The 18,240-nt window shown below is 33.6% G+C and overlaps 1 protein-coding gene, 1 long non-coding RNA gene and 1 other non-coding gene across 4 annotated transcripts in view; 1 reads left to right on the top strand and 2 right to left on the bottom strand.

Moving 5' to 3' along the window:
* Positions 1–1,965: 1,965 nt before the first annotated feature.
* On the bottom strand, positions 1,966–3,882 carry LOC130448882 (uncharacterized). The gene is made up of 3 exons (XR_008910386.1): positions 3,664–3,882; positions 2,705–3,060; positions 1,966–2,618 (listed from the first exon to the last, which is right to left on the bottom strand). It is a non-coding gene; the product is annotated as an uncharacterized LOC130448882 (long non-coding RNA).
* Positions 3,883–4,154: 272 nt separating this feature from the next.
* On the top strand, positions 4,155–4,246 carry Trnay-gua (transfer RNA tyrosine (anticodon GUA)). The gene is given in 2 exon segments: positions 4,155–4,191; positions 4,211–4,246. It is a non-coding gene; the product is annotated as a tRNA-Tyr (tRNA).
* Positions 4,247–10,072: 5,826 nt separating this feature from the next.
* LOC130448880 (uncharacterized) overlaps positions 10,073–18,240 on the bottom strand; it is a 54,860-nt gene continuing 46,692 nt past the window's right edge. For both annotated transcript variants that reach the window (XM_056786449.1, XM_056786448.1), the window contains exon 2: positions 10,073–15,483. In XM_056786449.1, coding sequence (XP_056642427.1) covers positions 14,311–15,483 — 1,173 coding nt within the window. In that variant the 3' untranslated portion in view covers positions 10,073–14,310. The remainder of the gene's footprint in view (positions 15,484–18,240) is intronic.

The raw sequence follows: 18,240 nt of genomic DNA, 5'->3' as shown, positions 1-18,240 counted from the left end.
GGCTTAGTTTTTCTTCGACTTTATCATCAACTTAATATATCTCATCAAGGATTATTTTTGCTAAGAAGACATCCAATGCTTCTAAGGTCTTCTATATTTACTGTAAGTTGTTTCGTATTGCTTTCAATCGCTGATTTATCTCGAGTTTTATGGCCCTCTATTGATTCGGAATCCAAACTGAGTTTCTTCTAGTTTTTCTCTTAATTTCCTCACTATTATTCTGGAAAATTTGTAGTTGTAATGTCGTAAATACTCGTCAACTCTTTTCCTGTAGTATTTTCGTCTTTGGCTTCACTCATTACCATTCAATGTGCATTCCTCTTCCAGATTTATTTTATTTTTATTTTGTCCGTTTACATCTTCTATTTTTTCCTCATAATGCTCTTGAATGAGAAGATTTTGTAATAATAAGTCTCCTAACGAGATTTTGTTACGCTGTTCTGATGAGATGCAATAACGTCGAAACTAACCATCGGTTGCGAACGTCTCCTTGCAATTACTAGCTACTAGGGACGTTTTATCTACAAAAAAGTCGAGGAATATCATGTTTTTAAAGTAACTAATTGTACTATACATTAGTTTGAATTCGAATCGCAGCTCTAAATCGAATACGGACGTTCTAAATGTCAAGTAAGTGAGTTATAGAATTAAATATCCAAAACATCGATGTAATCTAAAGATCGACATCAAAAAAATACGCCCTCATTCACCAACAAAAAGCACAAAAGCCTTTTAATAGATCCAACGCCATTGTGAATATTTGTTAATAGAGTAGAAGATCACAGTTCGGTGTAAAGGCAAATACAAAAGGACCTTTTGAATTGACGATGTAAAACTACACCGAGATGTAGATCGTCTTACTTGTTTTCTTCTTCGAATTTACAAGAGGGTACCTTCAACCTCTCCGGCAGGATGTGAAATAATTTGACATGACTACGTGAGACTTCTTGAAGGAAATCGTAAGGATAATAAGTCATATTCTCTTAGAATTATTAAAGGATGTGTAACAGGTTAATTTTTAAAATTTTCAGAATAAAATGTGGTAATTTCTATACAATAACCATTAACTGTTGACAGCATCCCTTTATTGTTGGACAATCCTTGACCACGGTACCATTTTTTCAAGTCTGGTGACAGAAAATAATTCGAAGGGCTAAATCAGGCGAATAGGTTGCGTCTAGTAGCAATTCAAACTTCAATTAATTAATTTTAGTCGTTGCAATACGAGATGTATGAGCTGGTGCATTGCCTTGATGAAACAACTCTTTCTTCTTAACCAAATGAAGCCGTTTTTGATTGATCTTATCACTCCATTTGATAGTTTCTCCTTTTTCAAGAGCTTAACCCAACTAATTCACCCGAAAAATACCAAAGATGTGATTTCCTGGAATTTTCTACCACTTCGATGATTTGAGGATCTAAATCCTCATGTTTATCCAAGGAAAACGATCTGTCCAAGCAGAATTCAAAGTTATGAGTGTCTCAAACTAGTATTTCACGTAAACGACCGTTCCAATGTTTATAAAGCGCTGTAACTCTGATTTTTCTTTTTGAAATCCTCTTGCTTACGAAACAGACAGATTCCAACAGCACCTGGAGTCTACCAATTATTTTTTTCGAGGTCCCTAGCTAGTAAAGCGAGAACTATTACCTCCATGTACATCTCTGGACTGCGTTTTTCTTTCTAAGACAATAAATGAAGCATTTAGTGCTTCAAATGTGGAAACTCTTCCGATGGTTTGAAGTTTCCTTGTTTAATCAAAGGTTTTACTGCTTTGAAGGTTTCGAATAAAGGAATATCAGGAGAACTGGTGAAAGAGTTAACGTTTTACTGTGAACAATCTCTAAAATGTGGTGCCCAACTATAATAATTCTTCTCCAATTTGCAAGCTTCATTTTACATTTCTGTATGTATAAACCTAGAATCGTATTGTCGGTAAAATTTTTAGAAAAAGCTTTATGGTATTGAAATAAAACCAAATTTTTAATCTTTATTACTTTGTTGACAAATAAAATCTATATAGTCATTAGTACACAGGCCTTTCGACCCGTCTAAACCTTTTTTTATTATTCTATACAGCTTATGGTTATAAAAGACCAATAAAAACCCAAAAACTTGGTATTAACTCAGGTACATTTATGTTTTATTATTCATCACTTGCTGAATATCCAGTGACTCATAAAAAACTTGGAACTTGGACACAATGGAAGTATATTCTATCGATCTTGTATTTACCAGTGTTTCAAATACCAAACTTTTAATAATATCCCTCAAAAAACGAATTTGTTGTATTTAATTCAGGGGAACATGGTGACCATGCAAATGGTCCTCCCCGACCAATCCATCTATTAAGAAAAATGTTATTACATCATTTAGGGAGTCAGGAGAAGTTCCATCGTACATAAACCACGAAAGTTTAAAGGAATATCACATAAAATGGATGAGAAATCATCTTGGAGAAAATCTAAGTACCGCTGACCATCCAGGTTATTATTACCCACTACTCCTGCCTATATTTTAACATAAATGTGAGTTATGGGAATTAATAAAACCGTCTCGTGTGAAACCAGCTTCATAACTGAACAGTACTTTTCCAGCAACTGTGTTTTAATACCTCCTGTAAGTATTTTCAAAAAATAACTACAATTTTTTTCACAATGTCTGTGTATGGTGAACGGTATAACAATCTAAAAATCTACATACCTTCTAAACTAGAGTTAAACAAAAAGTATCTTTTTGTTGAGAAACGATTGAAAACTCATAACCATTGGGAATAAGCCGCCCCTGGATTTAAGATAGTAGTGTAGAATCCATCCAAAATACTACATCAACATACATAATCGCCCATTATAATATTCGAATGTATAATTTAGAAAATATACTTAAATATATGTTGTGATTTGGCAGCTTTAAATATCTATATCTCAGAAACGAATTTTTTGCATCAACTTCAATTCTAATCATTCGAAAATTTTTGTTTCCAACTTCAACCGGAAATTGTTACGTGAAACCGAAACGGAATTTAACGACTTCACTTTTCATTTCGTACGAACTATTCACTAGAAAAAAAAAATATAAAAATCACTATCAGATTTCATAGCCTACCTAACTCGAGGCGTTCACATGATTTTAAAAAGACGATCAGGTGTAGACCGCCCCTTAAGAGTGCTTGAATCGGCCGAGGAACAAAAGTTTGAACTTTTGGCTGCCCTGGTGTATAGAAAGTTGTTTAGTACATTTGCAGGTTAAGATCTGTTGGGCTTTTGACGACGTATCCGGGGCGGTACATCTTTTTAAAAAAATGGTAAACGTAGAATACATGATGAGTTGTATAACGATAATGTCTGGATGTACAGAAAAAAAAATTAAGACTGGGTTTAGCCTGTGGGAATTTTTTTGAACAACGTTAATATAAATAACTTATTAATATACAAAAAGATCTAACGCTTTAAGTGAAGAATTAGTTCTAATATTCCCGTAATTCACCGTAAATTTGAAACACCTCGTATATAATTGATACATTTATTAAAATAAACCACCTGGTGTTAACAATGCTATCTGCGTAATATCTTTACTTTGTGTGAAGTTATTGTTGGTCATTTCTCACTTTCTTTCACTGTGTACCAACATATTTATTTATAAATCTGATAAAAATCGTTTACCTGCATGTTTTTTTTGTCACAACAAACCCTACGCTCGTCTTTGATATGAATTTGTGTGAAAATAATAACTTTATTGACGTTGTCACGAAATTTTATAAAAAAAAGATGTTTATCAAGACTTGATTGTGTGAATAAAGCTGAAAATAAGGCAAAACCTTTCTTTGGAAAACACAGAATTGAAGAAAGTATGCACAATTAATGTTAAATTATTATAACAACAAAAAACATTGTAATGTAAATGAATAAGTATACCCAAACTGTTTCTTTGTACATAAGTGTAGTTTGTGTTGCCTAACAAGTAGTACGTATAATTAAATTTCAAATCAAATAATTAATAATTCACTTTTTTATCCATTTGTGATAATTATTCATACATCTAATTGTATATATAGTTATTGTTATAAAAATGATATATATTATTAATAAAATAATATTATTTAAGAGAAACCTATAAGTTATATTTAATGAACATTTGACAAATTTATACATAACCTTCGATAGCTCAGTTGGTAGAGCGGTGGACTGTAGTTGAATGTTTAAAGTAGTTATCCATAGGTCGCTGGTTCAAATCCGGCTCGAAGGAATTTTTTTTTAATCTTATAATTATTTTTTACGTTTAAATGTTACATTTATTTATTTAAACTGGTAAATTATAAAATCCTGAGTCTGTCCATATTAGCCAAGGACGACAAAAATAAATTCAAACATCAAATAATAATATGTCAGGTTACATTAATTTTATTAGACTGATAAAATTCAAAACAGGGTTTTTTCTGGTAATTTCTCAATCGACCTTGCAAGGCAGTTGACGCCCAAACCACACAAATACAATTCTTGTATCATTCAAGTTCCAGAGTTGCCAAGTCGGTTTGTGAATTATATTTAAAACAGAAGGTGACCGGACGTCCAGATCTCGACCGAACAGTCCCGATTTAACGTCTCATAAGTCACCTTTCATAATCTTCTCAATGTACTAGGAGCATACAACGTTTTAGGGAAAACCAACACACTTACACGAACCCAGGAGAGCAGATCTCGAACGTCTATATCTCAGCATGGCTACGCGGCTTCTAGAGATTTGGCACGCGCGACTTAGTTTAGTTTTTCATTTAGTTTCACAAATTTGGAGTTGAATAAACGAATCAAATCATAAAAAATTTGTTTCTGCCTACAAAACTATCGATTTTACAAAAAAAAAAAACAATTACAAAACGTTTGCTTAAGTTAAATTTTTATAATAAAATTAGAGATATTGTCAAAAAACAACTTGAAGGTGCCTTTTTTTTGTTCTAACGACTTTACCACTATTTAACAGATTATCGAATTTTACTGCCTTGCAAGGTCGAATAAAAATAGTTAAAAAAAAACTTGTTAGGTATGGATTTTATCTGTAAATCGAGTTCGAATTAACTGGACACAAAGACACTCCAAATTTATGTCGTACGTCCTTGTTTATTTATTTTTTTTATGTGGACAGGTACTAACGAAAGTTGTTTTATGAAATGATTAGTTAAAATTGGTGTCGTAATCAATTATATTAGTCCAGAAAATAATATTTATGCTTATAAGAAGTTGTGTATATAATAAAACGATAATGATTGTTATTTAGCACAAAACATCCAATCACATATTACGAAAATATGTAAAATTCCTTTCTACTAATTCTAACGGTTTTTAACCTCACTTTATCATATATTTTTGATACGTTAAGCCGGGTTCACATCTCACATAATTGGCCACGTATATGTGGACGTACCAACTGCTGAAATGCAAATTTACTATTTGTGTCGAATGAGATTTCCAAGTTTGGTGTTTAATGCTCTGTATTTTACCCCATTTCGTGTTTCAAGTACAACCAAAATGGCGGAAATTGGAATTAAAGAAAAGGAGACGTTGTTGTATATATATATATATATATATATATATATATATATATATATATATATATATATATATATATATATATATATATATATATATATATATATATAAGTTTATAACCGTGAAAGAAAAATTGACTTTCACTTTAAAAAATGCGACGTACAAACTGAGCATCAATACCCAACGCATGACGCAATAATTTATTTGTTTGTGTCATTGTCAAACCCATATGACGTTTATGAAGTACCAACTTTCAAAAGACTATGTGTCAAATGTCACGACATTTCGATTAGCCAAAAAAAGTGGCAGCCATTTAAGTTGAGCTTCTTGATGAAAAAAGTAATGTACACGCTCAGCAATGGTTTCAAAATCTGCTCCATCGAAAAGACCTTATTGGTTTGCTGAATTCAAACGTTGTCGTACAGACACCGATGATGGTGAACGTTCTGGTCGTCCAATTGAGGTGGTTACTTCAGAAAACATCAGAAAAGCCCACGAATTGGTTATATCTAATCGTAAATTGAAATTGCGTGAGTTAGCTGATGTCGAAGGTATCAGAAGATGTGGACTGCAGTCGGCGAAGCGTTCAAAGGCACTACAGTCAGTTGGGAAGGTTATGGCTCCAGTATTTTGGAACGCGCATGGAATATTGTTCATGGACTATCTTCAAAAGGTAGAGACAATCAATACCAATACTGCATAGAGTTGTTCTAGTTTATCAAAGGAAAGGTGTTGATAATAATAAATAGTTCATTTAGATTATATTACTTAGATTTACAATAAAATTAGATACAAAAATAATAGCATTTTTTGAAAATTACCTACAATAATTGACATGAGCAAATATCTCAAAAATGAGTACGATTCAACAACATTTTAGATTCAATATCTGTGAAAGATCTAGTCTAGGTTAGGTCAGGTTAATAAGGAAAACCTGTCTGTTCACCCTTCATCACTTTGTGTTGATTTATTTCGATTTTGACGTTTCAAATATTTGTAATTCAGATGATAATATTAATGAAATCGAAGAAGCAAACAATGGCAATGATAGAAAGTATCAAATTAGATGGAAATTGGACGTTGGTATAGAATTTGAAGAAATGAAAGTTATTATTGTCCCACGGCGAGCTGCTCGCGAGTCTATACGACGAAAGCTGCGATCAAATCAGAACGAAGTTCGACATCATTAAGTTGTGTAACAAATCGAGTTGAATATAGTCCTATATTCAGCAAGGTGGTCAAAAATGTGTTTTTCCTCTCAGATTATTTAAAAAAATTGATGTCAACAGATTATTTTTAAGAATAAATAGTTAGTGGAAATCAGAAAATGATCTCTGGTATCAAAATCGTCTGCCTAAGCGATTGGTTTGAATACTAGGAAAGAAAATGACTAATCACTCCAATAGATCGATGGTGGTTAGTTAATTGGGCAAAAATTCGTCTTCAGAAACTAAAGACAAACTTTACCTTCGATAACCAAGTTATCGTCTTCAGAGACTGAAGACAAACAATACCTTCGATAACCAAATTATCGTCTTCAGAGACTGAAGACAAACTTTACCTTCGATAACCAAGTTATCGTCTTCAGAGACTGAAGACAAACTTTACCTTCGATAACCAAGTTATCGTCTTCAGACACTAAAGGCAAACTTTACCTTCGATAACCAAGTTATCGTCTTCAGAGACTGAAGACAAACTTTACCTTCGATAACCAAGCTATCGTCTTCAGAGACTAAAGGCAAACTTTACCTTCGATAACCAAGTTATCGTCTTCAGAGACTAAAGGAAAACTTTACCTTCGATAACCAAGTTATCGTCTTCAGAGACTGAAGACAAACTTTACCTTCGATAACCAAGCTATCGTCTTCAGAGACTAAAGGCAAACTTTACCTTCGATAACCAAGTTATCGTCTTCAGAGACTAAAGGCAAACTTTACCTTCGATAACCAAGGTATCGTCTTCAGACACTAAAGGCAAACTTTACCTTCGATAACCAAGTTATCGTCTTCAGAGACTGAAGACAAACTTTACCTTCGATAACCAAGCTATCGTCTTCAGAGACTAAAGGCAAACTTTACCTTCGATAACCAAGTTATCGTCTTCAGAGACTAAAGGCAAACTTTACCTTCGATAACCAAGGTATCGTCTTCAGAGACTAAAGGCAAACTTTACCTTCGATAACCAAGTTATCGTCTTCAGAGACTAAAGGCAAACTTTACCTTCGATAACCAAGGTATCGTCTTCAGAGACTGAAGACAAACTTTACCTTCGATAACCAAGCTATCGTCTTCAGAGACTGAAGACAAACTTTACATTCGATAACCAAGTTATCGTCTTCAGAGACTAAAGGCAAACTTTACCTTCGATAACCAAGTTACCGTCTTCAGAGACTGAAGGCAAACTTTACCTTCGATAACCAAGCTATCGTCTTCAGAGACTAAAGGCAAACTTTACCTTCGATAACCAAGGTATCGTCTTCAGAGACTAAAGGCAAACTTTACCTTCGATAACCAAGGTATCGTCTTCAGACACTAAAGGCAAACTTTACCTTCGATAACCAAGTTATCGTCTTCAGAGACTGAAGACAAACTTTACCTTCGATAACCAAGCTATCGTCTTCAGAGACTAAAGGCAAACTTTACCTTCGATAACCAAGTTATCGTCTTCAGAGACTAAAGGCAAACTTTACCTTCGATAACCAAGGTATCGTCTTCAGAGACTAAAGGCAAACTTTACCTTCGATAACCAAGTTATCGTCTTCAGAGACTAAAGGCAAACTTTACCTTCGATAACCAAGGTATCGTCTTCAGAGACTGAAGACAAACTTTACCTTCGATAACCAAGCTATCGTCTTCAGAGACTGAAGACAAACTTTACATTCGATAACCAAGTTATCGTCTTCAGAGACTAAAGGCAAACTTTACCTTCGATAACCAAGTTACCGTCTTCAGAGACTGAAGGCAAACTTTACCTTCGATAACCAAGCTATCGTCTTCAGAGACTAAAGGCAAACTTTACCTTCGATAACCAAGTTATTGTCTTCAGAGACTAAAGGCAAACTTTACCTTCGATAACCAAGGTATCGTCTTCAGAGACTAAAGGCAAACTTTACCTTCGATAACCAAGGTATCGTCTTCAGAGACTGAAGACAAACTTTACCTTCGATAACCAAGCTATCGTCTTCAGAGACTGAAGACAAACTTTACCTTCGATAACCAAGTTATCGTCTTCAGAGACTAAAGGCAAACTTTACCTTCGATAACCAAGTTACCGTCTTCAGAGACTAAAGGCAAACTTTACCTTCGATAACCAAGGTATCGTCTTCAGAGACTAAAGGCAAACTTTACCTTCGATAACCAAGTTATCGTCTTCAGAGACTAAAGGCAAACTTTACCTTCGATAACCAAGGTATCGTCTTCAGAGACTGAAGACAAACTTTACCTTCAATAACCAAGTTATCGTCTTCAGAGACTGAAGACAAACTTTACCTTCGATAACCAAGCTATCGTCTTCAGAGACTAAAGGCAAACTTTACCTTCGATAACCAAGTTATCGTCTTCAGAGACTAAAGGCAAACTTTACCTTCGATAACCAAGCTATCGTCTTCAGAGACTGAAGACAAACTTTACCTTCGATAACCAAGTTATCGTCTTCAGAGACTAAAGGCAAACTTTACCTTCGATAACCAAGGTATCGTCTTCAGAGACTAAAGGCAAACTTTACCTTCGATAACCAAGGTATCGTCTTCAGAGACTGAAGACAAACTTTACCTTCAATAACCAAGTTATCGTCTTCAGAGACTGAAGACAAACTTTACCTTCGATAACCAAGTTATCGTCTTCAGAGACTAAAGGCAAACTTTACCTTCGATAACCAAGTTACCGTCTTCAGAGACTAAAGGCAAACTTTACCTTCGATAACCAAGGTATCGTCTTCAGAGACTAAAGGCAAACTTTACCTTCGATAACCAAGTTATCGTCTTCAGAGACTGAAGACAAACTTTACCTTCGATAACCAAGCTATCGTCTTCAGAGACTAAAGGCAAACTTTACCTTCGATAACCAAGTTATCGTCTTCAGAGACTAAAGACAAACTTTACCTTCGATAACCAAGCTATCGTCTTCAGAGACTAAAGGCAAACTTTACCTTCGATAACCAAGTTATCGTCTTCAGAGACTAAAGGCAAACTTTACCTTCGATAACCAAGCTATCGTCTTCAGAGACTGAAGACAAACTTTACCTTCGATAACCAAGTTATCGTCTTCAGAGACTAAAGGCAAACTTTACCTTCGATAACCAAGTTACCGTCTTCAGAGACTGAAGGCAAACTTTACCTTCGATAACCAAGCTATCGTCTTCAGAGACTAAAGGCAAACTTTACCTTCGATAACCAAGTTATCGTCTTCAGAGACTGAAGACAAACTTTACCTTCGATAACCAAGTTATCGTCTTCAGAGACTAAAGGCAAACTTTACCTTCAATAACCAAGTTATCGTCTTCAGAGACTAAAGGCAAACTTTACCTTCGATAACCAAGTTATCGTCTTCAGAGACTAAAGGCAAACTTTACCTTCGATAACCAAGTTATCGTCTTCAGAGACTGAAGACAAACTTTACCTTCGATAACCAAGTTATCGTCTTCAGAGACTGAATGTTTTATAAAAATACATTATTGATTGAAATAGACTAAAAATAAAAAGTATTTATGAGAGTAAATGATATTTTTTTTATACTAGAATAAGCTTTCCACGTTCGATACGTTTCAAAAATTACAACTAGATCTTTTACAGATTGTTTCTTAAATATTATTGTTGCGAAAGCGCCAAAAATTCGAGGGCGCCGTTTATAATTAACTATCACATAAATAATATTCCTATATTGCACTTTCTGAAAGAAGTTTTCTGAAATTATATTCATAAAAAAGTCATCAAGGTCCTCTATAGTGCAAGAAAGGCTTCCAGATTCCTCCCTATTATCCACAAGGATAAAAAATCTCGAAAAACTGAAATCGGTTTCTGTTATGGATGGTTAAATTACTGAATTTGATGCGAAAAACGCGAGAAGTTTCAATTTGGGGTTTTTATAACTATAAGTTACATAGAATATAAAAAAAGAGGTCAAAAATAGGAATGCTTCTTTATTTTATTACTCTCAAATTGGTAAATCTATACTATGGAAGCATTTATTGTAAGTAATAGCTTTTGTTTAGTTGTGAAAAAGTTTTGGGGGCTCTCTGCAATTAGTTTGAAGGACCCCCAACAAATTTTTATACAGGATTAAGTCGTAGAGGTCCAGTTTTATCATTATAGGAATAATAAATATATGTAAGACGTCTTACATTAAACAGAACAAGGTGTTTAGTTTTCCGAAAACGAGGCAAGATTATTATCAACATTTCGTTAACAGAAAACTTTGTTTTTTCACTTCAAATCGACCCAAACTTTTAACTTTGTTCTAAACAAGTTTTTGTCAAACTTCTTATTTAATTGAATGAATGAAATTTTAATATTTTTTATTATTTATAATGATTTTCATATAAATCAATGGTTATTAATTAATTTCCTTTATGTAATCCCGTAATCCTGGGTTTAAAAAAGTCCGGATTTGAATCCTCTACGTCTAAAATATCAGTTTTTGTTTAAAATTTTTCTATTATTAACAAAATTAACAGTATAGGGGTCAAATTAAAGTGAAAAGTCAGGTACAAATTAGAAATATTATCAGTTATAATTATTACTCTTTTTTTTATCAAATAATTAAGCAATTTAAAAAGAAAAACGATTTTCTCGTTTGCGAGAGTTTTATTTCGTTTCGCTTTCCAGACGGGACTCGAGACGATACTTCAAATTTTTCTTACAACACAAGAAAAAGAGTCTCAACTCAAACCTCGTACGAGATTTTCTCAAAAATCCTACAGATAAAAATAACACATCAATTAATTATTCTAACTATCAAGAATGTTTTTGAAATATGTTTTTTGGAAACCGTATTACAACGAGTAAAACCATGTTTATCTTTTTGAGCTTTCCCAAACGCTATCAAAAGCCTTTTCAACATCCACAAACATCATATGCAAGTCCATTCAATGTTCAATTTTTCAAGTCTTCTTGATAATTCATTTCCGAAAACTTGGCATCAAACAAAGTATCATAGGATAAATAAAACAGCCTTAAATAAAGCAACGCAGCAAAAAAAAATCATTATAAAGTTTGGAAAACTACCAAACGATTGAAAAGACCCATCTTATAAAATACTCGAATCAGAAATGTTTTTAAAGAGCTTGCAGAACATCTACAGACGATGATGGAGAAAATCCTGACGATTAGAATGAACCAGAATCGGAAGATGTTGAACCTAATTCTTCAAAAGAAGTTTTTGAGGTAATCAGAACAAACAACGATCCCAAAAACCAGTCCCTGATCTGATTACTACTAAAACAAGTTGTTCCCAAGATGTGAAGAGCTGCAGGGGTCATTATGATCCTCAAACCGGGAAAACTACAATAAGGTTTTATTTTTCATTGCTGTCTGTTATCTCGAAGGTAATTCCCGCCCATCAATTTGCTTTTTAGGGAAAACCACAGATCTGACAGTCTAATGTCAACTATCTACTTAGATTTGGCAGAGGAAATCAAAGTAGAACTTCCCCAGGGTTGCGTACTTAGTCTAGTGCTCTATCTGCTGGACACCAATGACATTCCTGAACACCAAGAAGAAGGAAATCAAATTAGCAGATCAAATTCAAAAAATCGAATGCAGTATTGAGAGATCCGTCTAATGTCAACTGTCTACTTAGATTTGGCAGAAGAAATCAAAGTAGAACTTCCCCAGGGTTGCGTACTTAGTCTAGTGCTCTATCTGCTGGACACCAATGACATTCCTGAACACCAAGAAGAAGGAAATCAAATTAGCAGATCAAATTCAAAAAATCGAAGGCAGTATTGAGAGATCCGTCTAATGTCAACTGTCTACTTAGATTTGGCAGAGGAAATCAAAGTAGAACTTCCCCAGGGTTGCGTACTTAGTCTAGTGCTCTATCTGCTGGACACCAATGACATTCCTGAACACCAAGAAGAAGGAAATCAAATTAGCAGATCAAATTCAAAAAATCGAATGCAGTATTGAGAGATCCGTCTAATGTCAACTGTCTACTTAGATTTGGCAGAGGAAATCAAAGTAGAACTTCCCCAGGGTTGCGTACTTAGTCTAGTGCTCTATCTGCTGGACACCAATGACATTCCTGAACACCAAGAAGAAGGAAATCAAATTAGCAGATCAAATTCAAAAAATCGAATGCAGTATTGAGAGATCCGTCTAATGTCAACTGTCTACTTAGATTTGGCAGAGGAAATCAAAGTAGAACTTCCCCAGGGTTGCGTACTTAGTCTAGTGCTCTATCTGCTGGACACTAATGACATTCCTGAACACCAAGAAGAAGGAAATCAAATTAGCAGATCAAATTCAAAAAATCGAATGCAGTATTGAGAGGTCCGTCTAATGTCAACTGTCTACTTAGATTTGGCAGAGGAAATCAAAGTAGAACTTCCCCAGGGTTGCGTACTTAGTCTAGTGCTCTATCTGCTGGACACCAATGACATTCCTGAACACCAAGAAGAAGGAAATCAAATTAGCAGATCAAATTCAAAAAATCGAATGCAGTATTGAGAGATCCGTCTAATGTCAACTGTCTACTTAGATTTGGCAGAGGAAATCAAAGTAGAACTTCCCCAGGGTTGCGTACTTAGTCTAGTGCTCTATCTGCTGGACACTAATGACATTCCTGAACACCAAGAAGAAGGAAATCAAATTAGCAGATCAAATTCAAAAAATCGAATGCAGTATTGAGAGGTCCGTCTAATGTCAACTGTCTACTTAGATTTGGCAGAGGAAATCAAAGTAGAACTTCCCCAGGGTTGCGTACTTAGTCTAGTGCTCTATCTGCTGGACACCAATGACATTCCTGAACACCAAGAAGAAGGAAATCAAATTAGCAGATCAAATTCAAAAAATCGAATGCAGTATTGAGAGGTCCGTCTAATGTCAACTGTCTACTTAGATTTGGCAGAGGAAATCAAAGTAGAACTTCCCCAGGGTTGCGTACTTAGTCTAGTGCTCTATCTGCTGGACACTAATGACATTCCTGAACACCAAGAAGAAGCTGCCGAGAAGTTAAGCACATCCGTTGATCATTTTAGCAGCTAGACCAAGATGTGGAGTATCAAGTTGAATGAAACTAGATTCAATACAGCTCAAAATTCCATATAAAAAAAAAACGTGGAGCGCTTGATGTAAGAAAAAAAATGTATTGGATACTAGGTCGAGATTCAACGTTATCCAGATACATCAAATTGCTTCTATACAACATCGATACTAAAGACTACATCATGTTTGCATCCTGGTATTGTTGGAACGGTGACCATCGGGATCTTCAGATGAAGAACTAAATTACAACAAAACTTGCTAGACAAACAAAACTCTTAGACACCACAAACATGACCAGAAGATTTAAGAGGGTCAAAACGTTAGTTAGAAAGCAGAACGAAGTGTTAAGTTTAAGATGCTGAATTCGAACTGATTTTATTGTAAGCCTTTTGCGAGAAGTCTGCGAGGGTCGTCGTTATTGCGAGACGAAACTCCGCGAAACGAGATTTTCGTCACTCTCGACATATTTCGAGTAACAATTATATAATAATAATAATAATATCTAATTCGAAAGGAACTAAATACGTGTCAGTACGGTATCTTTAGCACCAGTTGGGCAAATATAATCACAGAGACAAAAATTTCATTAGAGCTTCGGAAATCAATCTGGGATTGATGGTACCGTCAGCGGTATATCGAACACCTCTCAAAGATCCATCGTCGTGACTCACGACTCCGTATTCCCCGACTATAAATCCATCGGCCGTTCTTTCTTCTACTCTATATTTTCTGTAATTTTTCCCTTCGACGACGTACCCGAACTTTTGGTTATCGTCTTTTTTGTCCGGCTTGGTCGGTTGGATGCCGTGGGCTCTTCCGTTGGTTACCACGCTCAATTCCTCGTCGACTTCGTAATTTTGCTCGGGATGAGCGTAAACTTTCGGTAAATCAACCGGTAGCGGTGTGGTCGGGGTATACTTCGCCCAAGGTTTTTCCGTACTTTTGTTTAAATTGGATTCGAAAGTGTTGACGAAAGAATTTTTATAATTTCTCTCGTGACGTTCGCGAGGCTGCGATTTATCTGATTCCGCTGGTATTCCAGGTAAAGTTAAAGTGTACGATACAGATCGTGGATTATCCTGGTAAATAGTCTGTTTATTAGATAAATTTTGATCGAGAAACGTAGTTGTTTGGTAATTTAAACTCGAGTCCGGTGCCGATTCATTATCTTTCGTTATCGGTTCGGTTTCTTCGACGATTAATTCACTTTTACTCGCCTCAGCTATTATACTAGGACGATGTTCCGAACCGAAATAATCCCGATTGATTGTTTTTTCTATAGCCGTCTGATTAACCGCTTCTATTGGGCTGGGTAGTTGAAGCTCCGATGTAGAATACTTATAACTTGGTATTCCTCTAGATCTTCCGATCGAAGTGGATATACTAACAGCTACTACAACGCCATCTTTATTAGTACTAGAGTCACTAACATCGAAACGTTCTGTACTCTGAGAAGAAGATAAAACGGCGTTTGTTATTAAACTATTAGTGTACGTAGTATCGAAATTCGAATCGGAATTTCGTTTATCACGTTTGGTGGTGTAATCAGGTTCGGTATCTATTTCTACGAGAATCGTCGTGGATGGTACCGTGGACGTTATGTCATTGTAGGTTTCTTTTAATGAAGATCCCATTAGAATTGATAGGAAATCAGCGCCGGCGAGAATGTCTTGGTTAGTATCGAGCTCCCGCCTTCGCAACGGCAGGCCTTCGACTACAATATCGATGCCACAAAATATCTGAAACAAAAAATGGAAATTTAGCTTCGAATACAATAAAAAAAATTGGTAATCGTTATATATTTGAACAATAGATTTATTGAAAAAGATAATTATTGAATTATAGTCGTTTTTATCCGAAAAATTTATGTTATACGAGGTCTGTACCATAATTATTGTAGTTCTAATTTGGGTTGATTACCAAGGGGTTAATTTCTTGCAAGGAACTATACAAAATTTATCTAATCGGACATTTGCTTTGACAGAAGCTCAAAAATGATGTAAATAACAAATCTGTCAATGTATGGTTCTACCCCAGGGGTGAATGCTACCCTTACTCGGGGGTGGAAATTTAAAATTTCAAAATAATACCGTGAATCGATAGAGATTTGAATTTTATGAAGAAAATGTGGTATAAAGTTTTTTATTTAACTCAATAATTACTGAGTTATTCGCGATTGAAAATTAAAAAAAAAAACACGTTTTTCAATATTTTTAAGGAAAAACTCGAAAATTACGCATTTTCTGGAAAAAATTATTCTTATCAAAATTGAAGCTTATACAAAAACAAAGAAATTAGTCAGTTTAAATTAAATTTTTCAAATAATATTCATCAACTTATGAGTCACTAAAAGTCAATTTTTTCTTTTTCTTAAATTTATGCTTGGGGAGTTTGAGCTCAAATAACGGAAAAACTATCAATTTTTAATAAAAAATTGTAATGAACATTTTTAAAGTACTTTTTTAGACCTTTAAAATGAGCTTTCATGAAACCGTCTAGTATGAAAATTAAGCGAGTTATGACGAAAATAAGTTAAGTAACTCGATTAAAAAAAAAAAAAAAATCGGTAGATTTGACACCATGCCATCCTTACTCGGGGGTGGAAATTTCAAAATTATACCGGAAATCGATAGAAAATTGAATTTTATGAAGAAAATGTGAAATAAAGTTTTTTATTCAACTCAATAATTTCCGAGTTATTCACGATTGAAAATTTAAATTTAAATAAAAAACGTTTTTCAATATTTTTAAGGAAAAACTCGAAAATTACGCATTTTCTGGAAAAAATTATTCTTATCAAAATTGAAGCTTATACAAAAACAAAGAAATTAGTCAGTTTAAATTAAATTTTTCAAATAATATTCATCAACTTATGAGTCACTGAAAGTCAATTTTTTCTTTTTCTTAAATTTATGCTTGGGGAGTTTGAGCTCAAATAACGGAAAAACTATCAATTTTTAATAAAAAATTGTAATGAACATTTTTAAAGTACTTTTTTAGACCTTTAAAATGAGCTTTCATGAAACCGTCTAGTATGAAAATTAAGCGAGTTATGACGAAAATAAGTTAAGTAACTCGATTAAAAAAAAAAAAAATCGGTAGATTTGACATCATGCCATCCTTACTCGGGGGTGGAAATTTCAAAATTATACCGGAAATCGATAGAGAATTGAATTTTATGAAGAAAATGTGAAATAAAGTTTTTTATTCAACTCAATAAATTCCGAGTTATTCACTATTGAAAATTTAAATTTAAATAAAAAACGTTTTTCAATATTTTTCACGAAAAACTCGAAAATTACGCATTTTCTGGAAAAAATTATTCTCATCAAAATTGAAGCTTATGAAAAAAGAAAGCAATTAGTCGGTTTAAATTAAATTTTTCAAATAATATTCAGCGACTTATTAGTCACTGAAAACCAATTTTTTCTTTATCGTAAACTTATGCAGAGGTTTGAGCTCAAATAACGGAAAAACGATCAATTTTTGGTAAAAAATTGTAATAAACATTTTTAAAGTACTTTTTCAGACCTTTAAAATGAGTGTTTACAGAACCGTCTAGTATGAAAATTAAGCTGGTTATGACGAAAATAAGTGAAGTATCTTACCCTACCCTTACTCAGGGATGGAAATTTAAAATTTCAAAATAATACCGGGAATCGATAGAGCATTAAATTTTATGAAGAAAATGTGGAATAAAGTTTTTTATTTAATTCAATAAATTCTGATTTATTCGCGATTGAAAATTTAAATTTAAATTAAAAACGTTTTTCAATATTTTTTACGAAAAACTCGAAAATTACGCATTTTCTGGAAAAAATTATTCTTATCAAAATTGAAGCTTATAAAAAAACAAAGCAATTAGTCAGTTTAAATTAAATTTTTCAAATAATATTCAGCAATTTATGAGTCACTGAAAGTCAATTTTTTCTTTTTCGTAAACTTATGTAGAGGTTTGAGCTCAAATAACGGAAAAACGATCAATTTTTCATAAAAAATTGTAATAGACATTTTTAAAGTACTTTTTCAGACCTTTAAAATGAGCTTTTACAGAACCGCCTAGTATGAAAATTAAGCGAGTTATGACGAAAATAAGTTAAGTAACTTGATTAAAAAAAAAAAAAAAATCGGTAGACCATGTGCGGAAAAATTAAAATTAATCGTAGTCCATGTAAAATTATCTTTATTCAACCTCTAGCAACAAGTTCCAAAATTTTGAATGGTTTGGAACACGTATATTTTGAAAAAAGTTGTTTAATGTGAAATATTTTTTTTCGATTTAACAAAAAACGTTATTTTTTCAAAATATCTCAAAAACTAGTTTATCAACGAAATAAAATTTTTCAACTAAAATTTAGCTTTTATTTTACTGAACATTTCGCTTTTTTTAAAACTCACGTAGCTTGAAAATTGAACGAGATATAAGCGTTTGTTTAAATTATTGATTTCAATGCTTCAAGGGAAAATATTTTTTACCCTTTAACATCAAAATTCTC

Source organism: Diorhabda sublineata, chromosome 9 (genome assembly GCF_026230105.1).
Source record: "Diorhabda sublineata isolate icDioSubl1.1 chromosome 9, icDioSubl1.1, whole genome shotgun sequence".
In the NCBI taxonomy this organism is placed as follows: domain Eukaryota; kingdom Metazoa; phylum Arthropoda; class Insecta; order Coleoptera; family Chrysomelidae; genus Diorhabda; species Diorhabda sublineata.
This window is presented reverse-complemented; position numbering and strand designations above follow the sequence as displayed.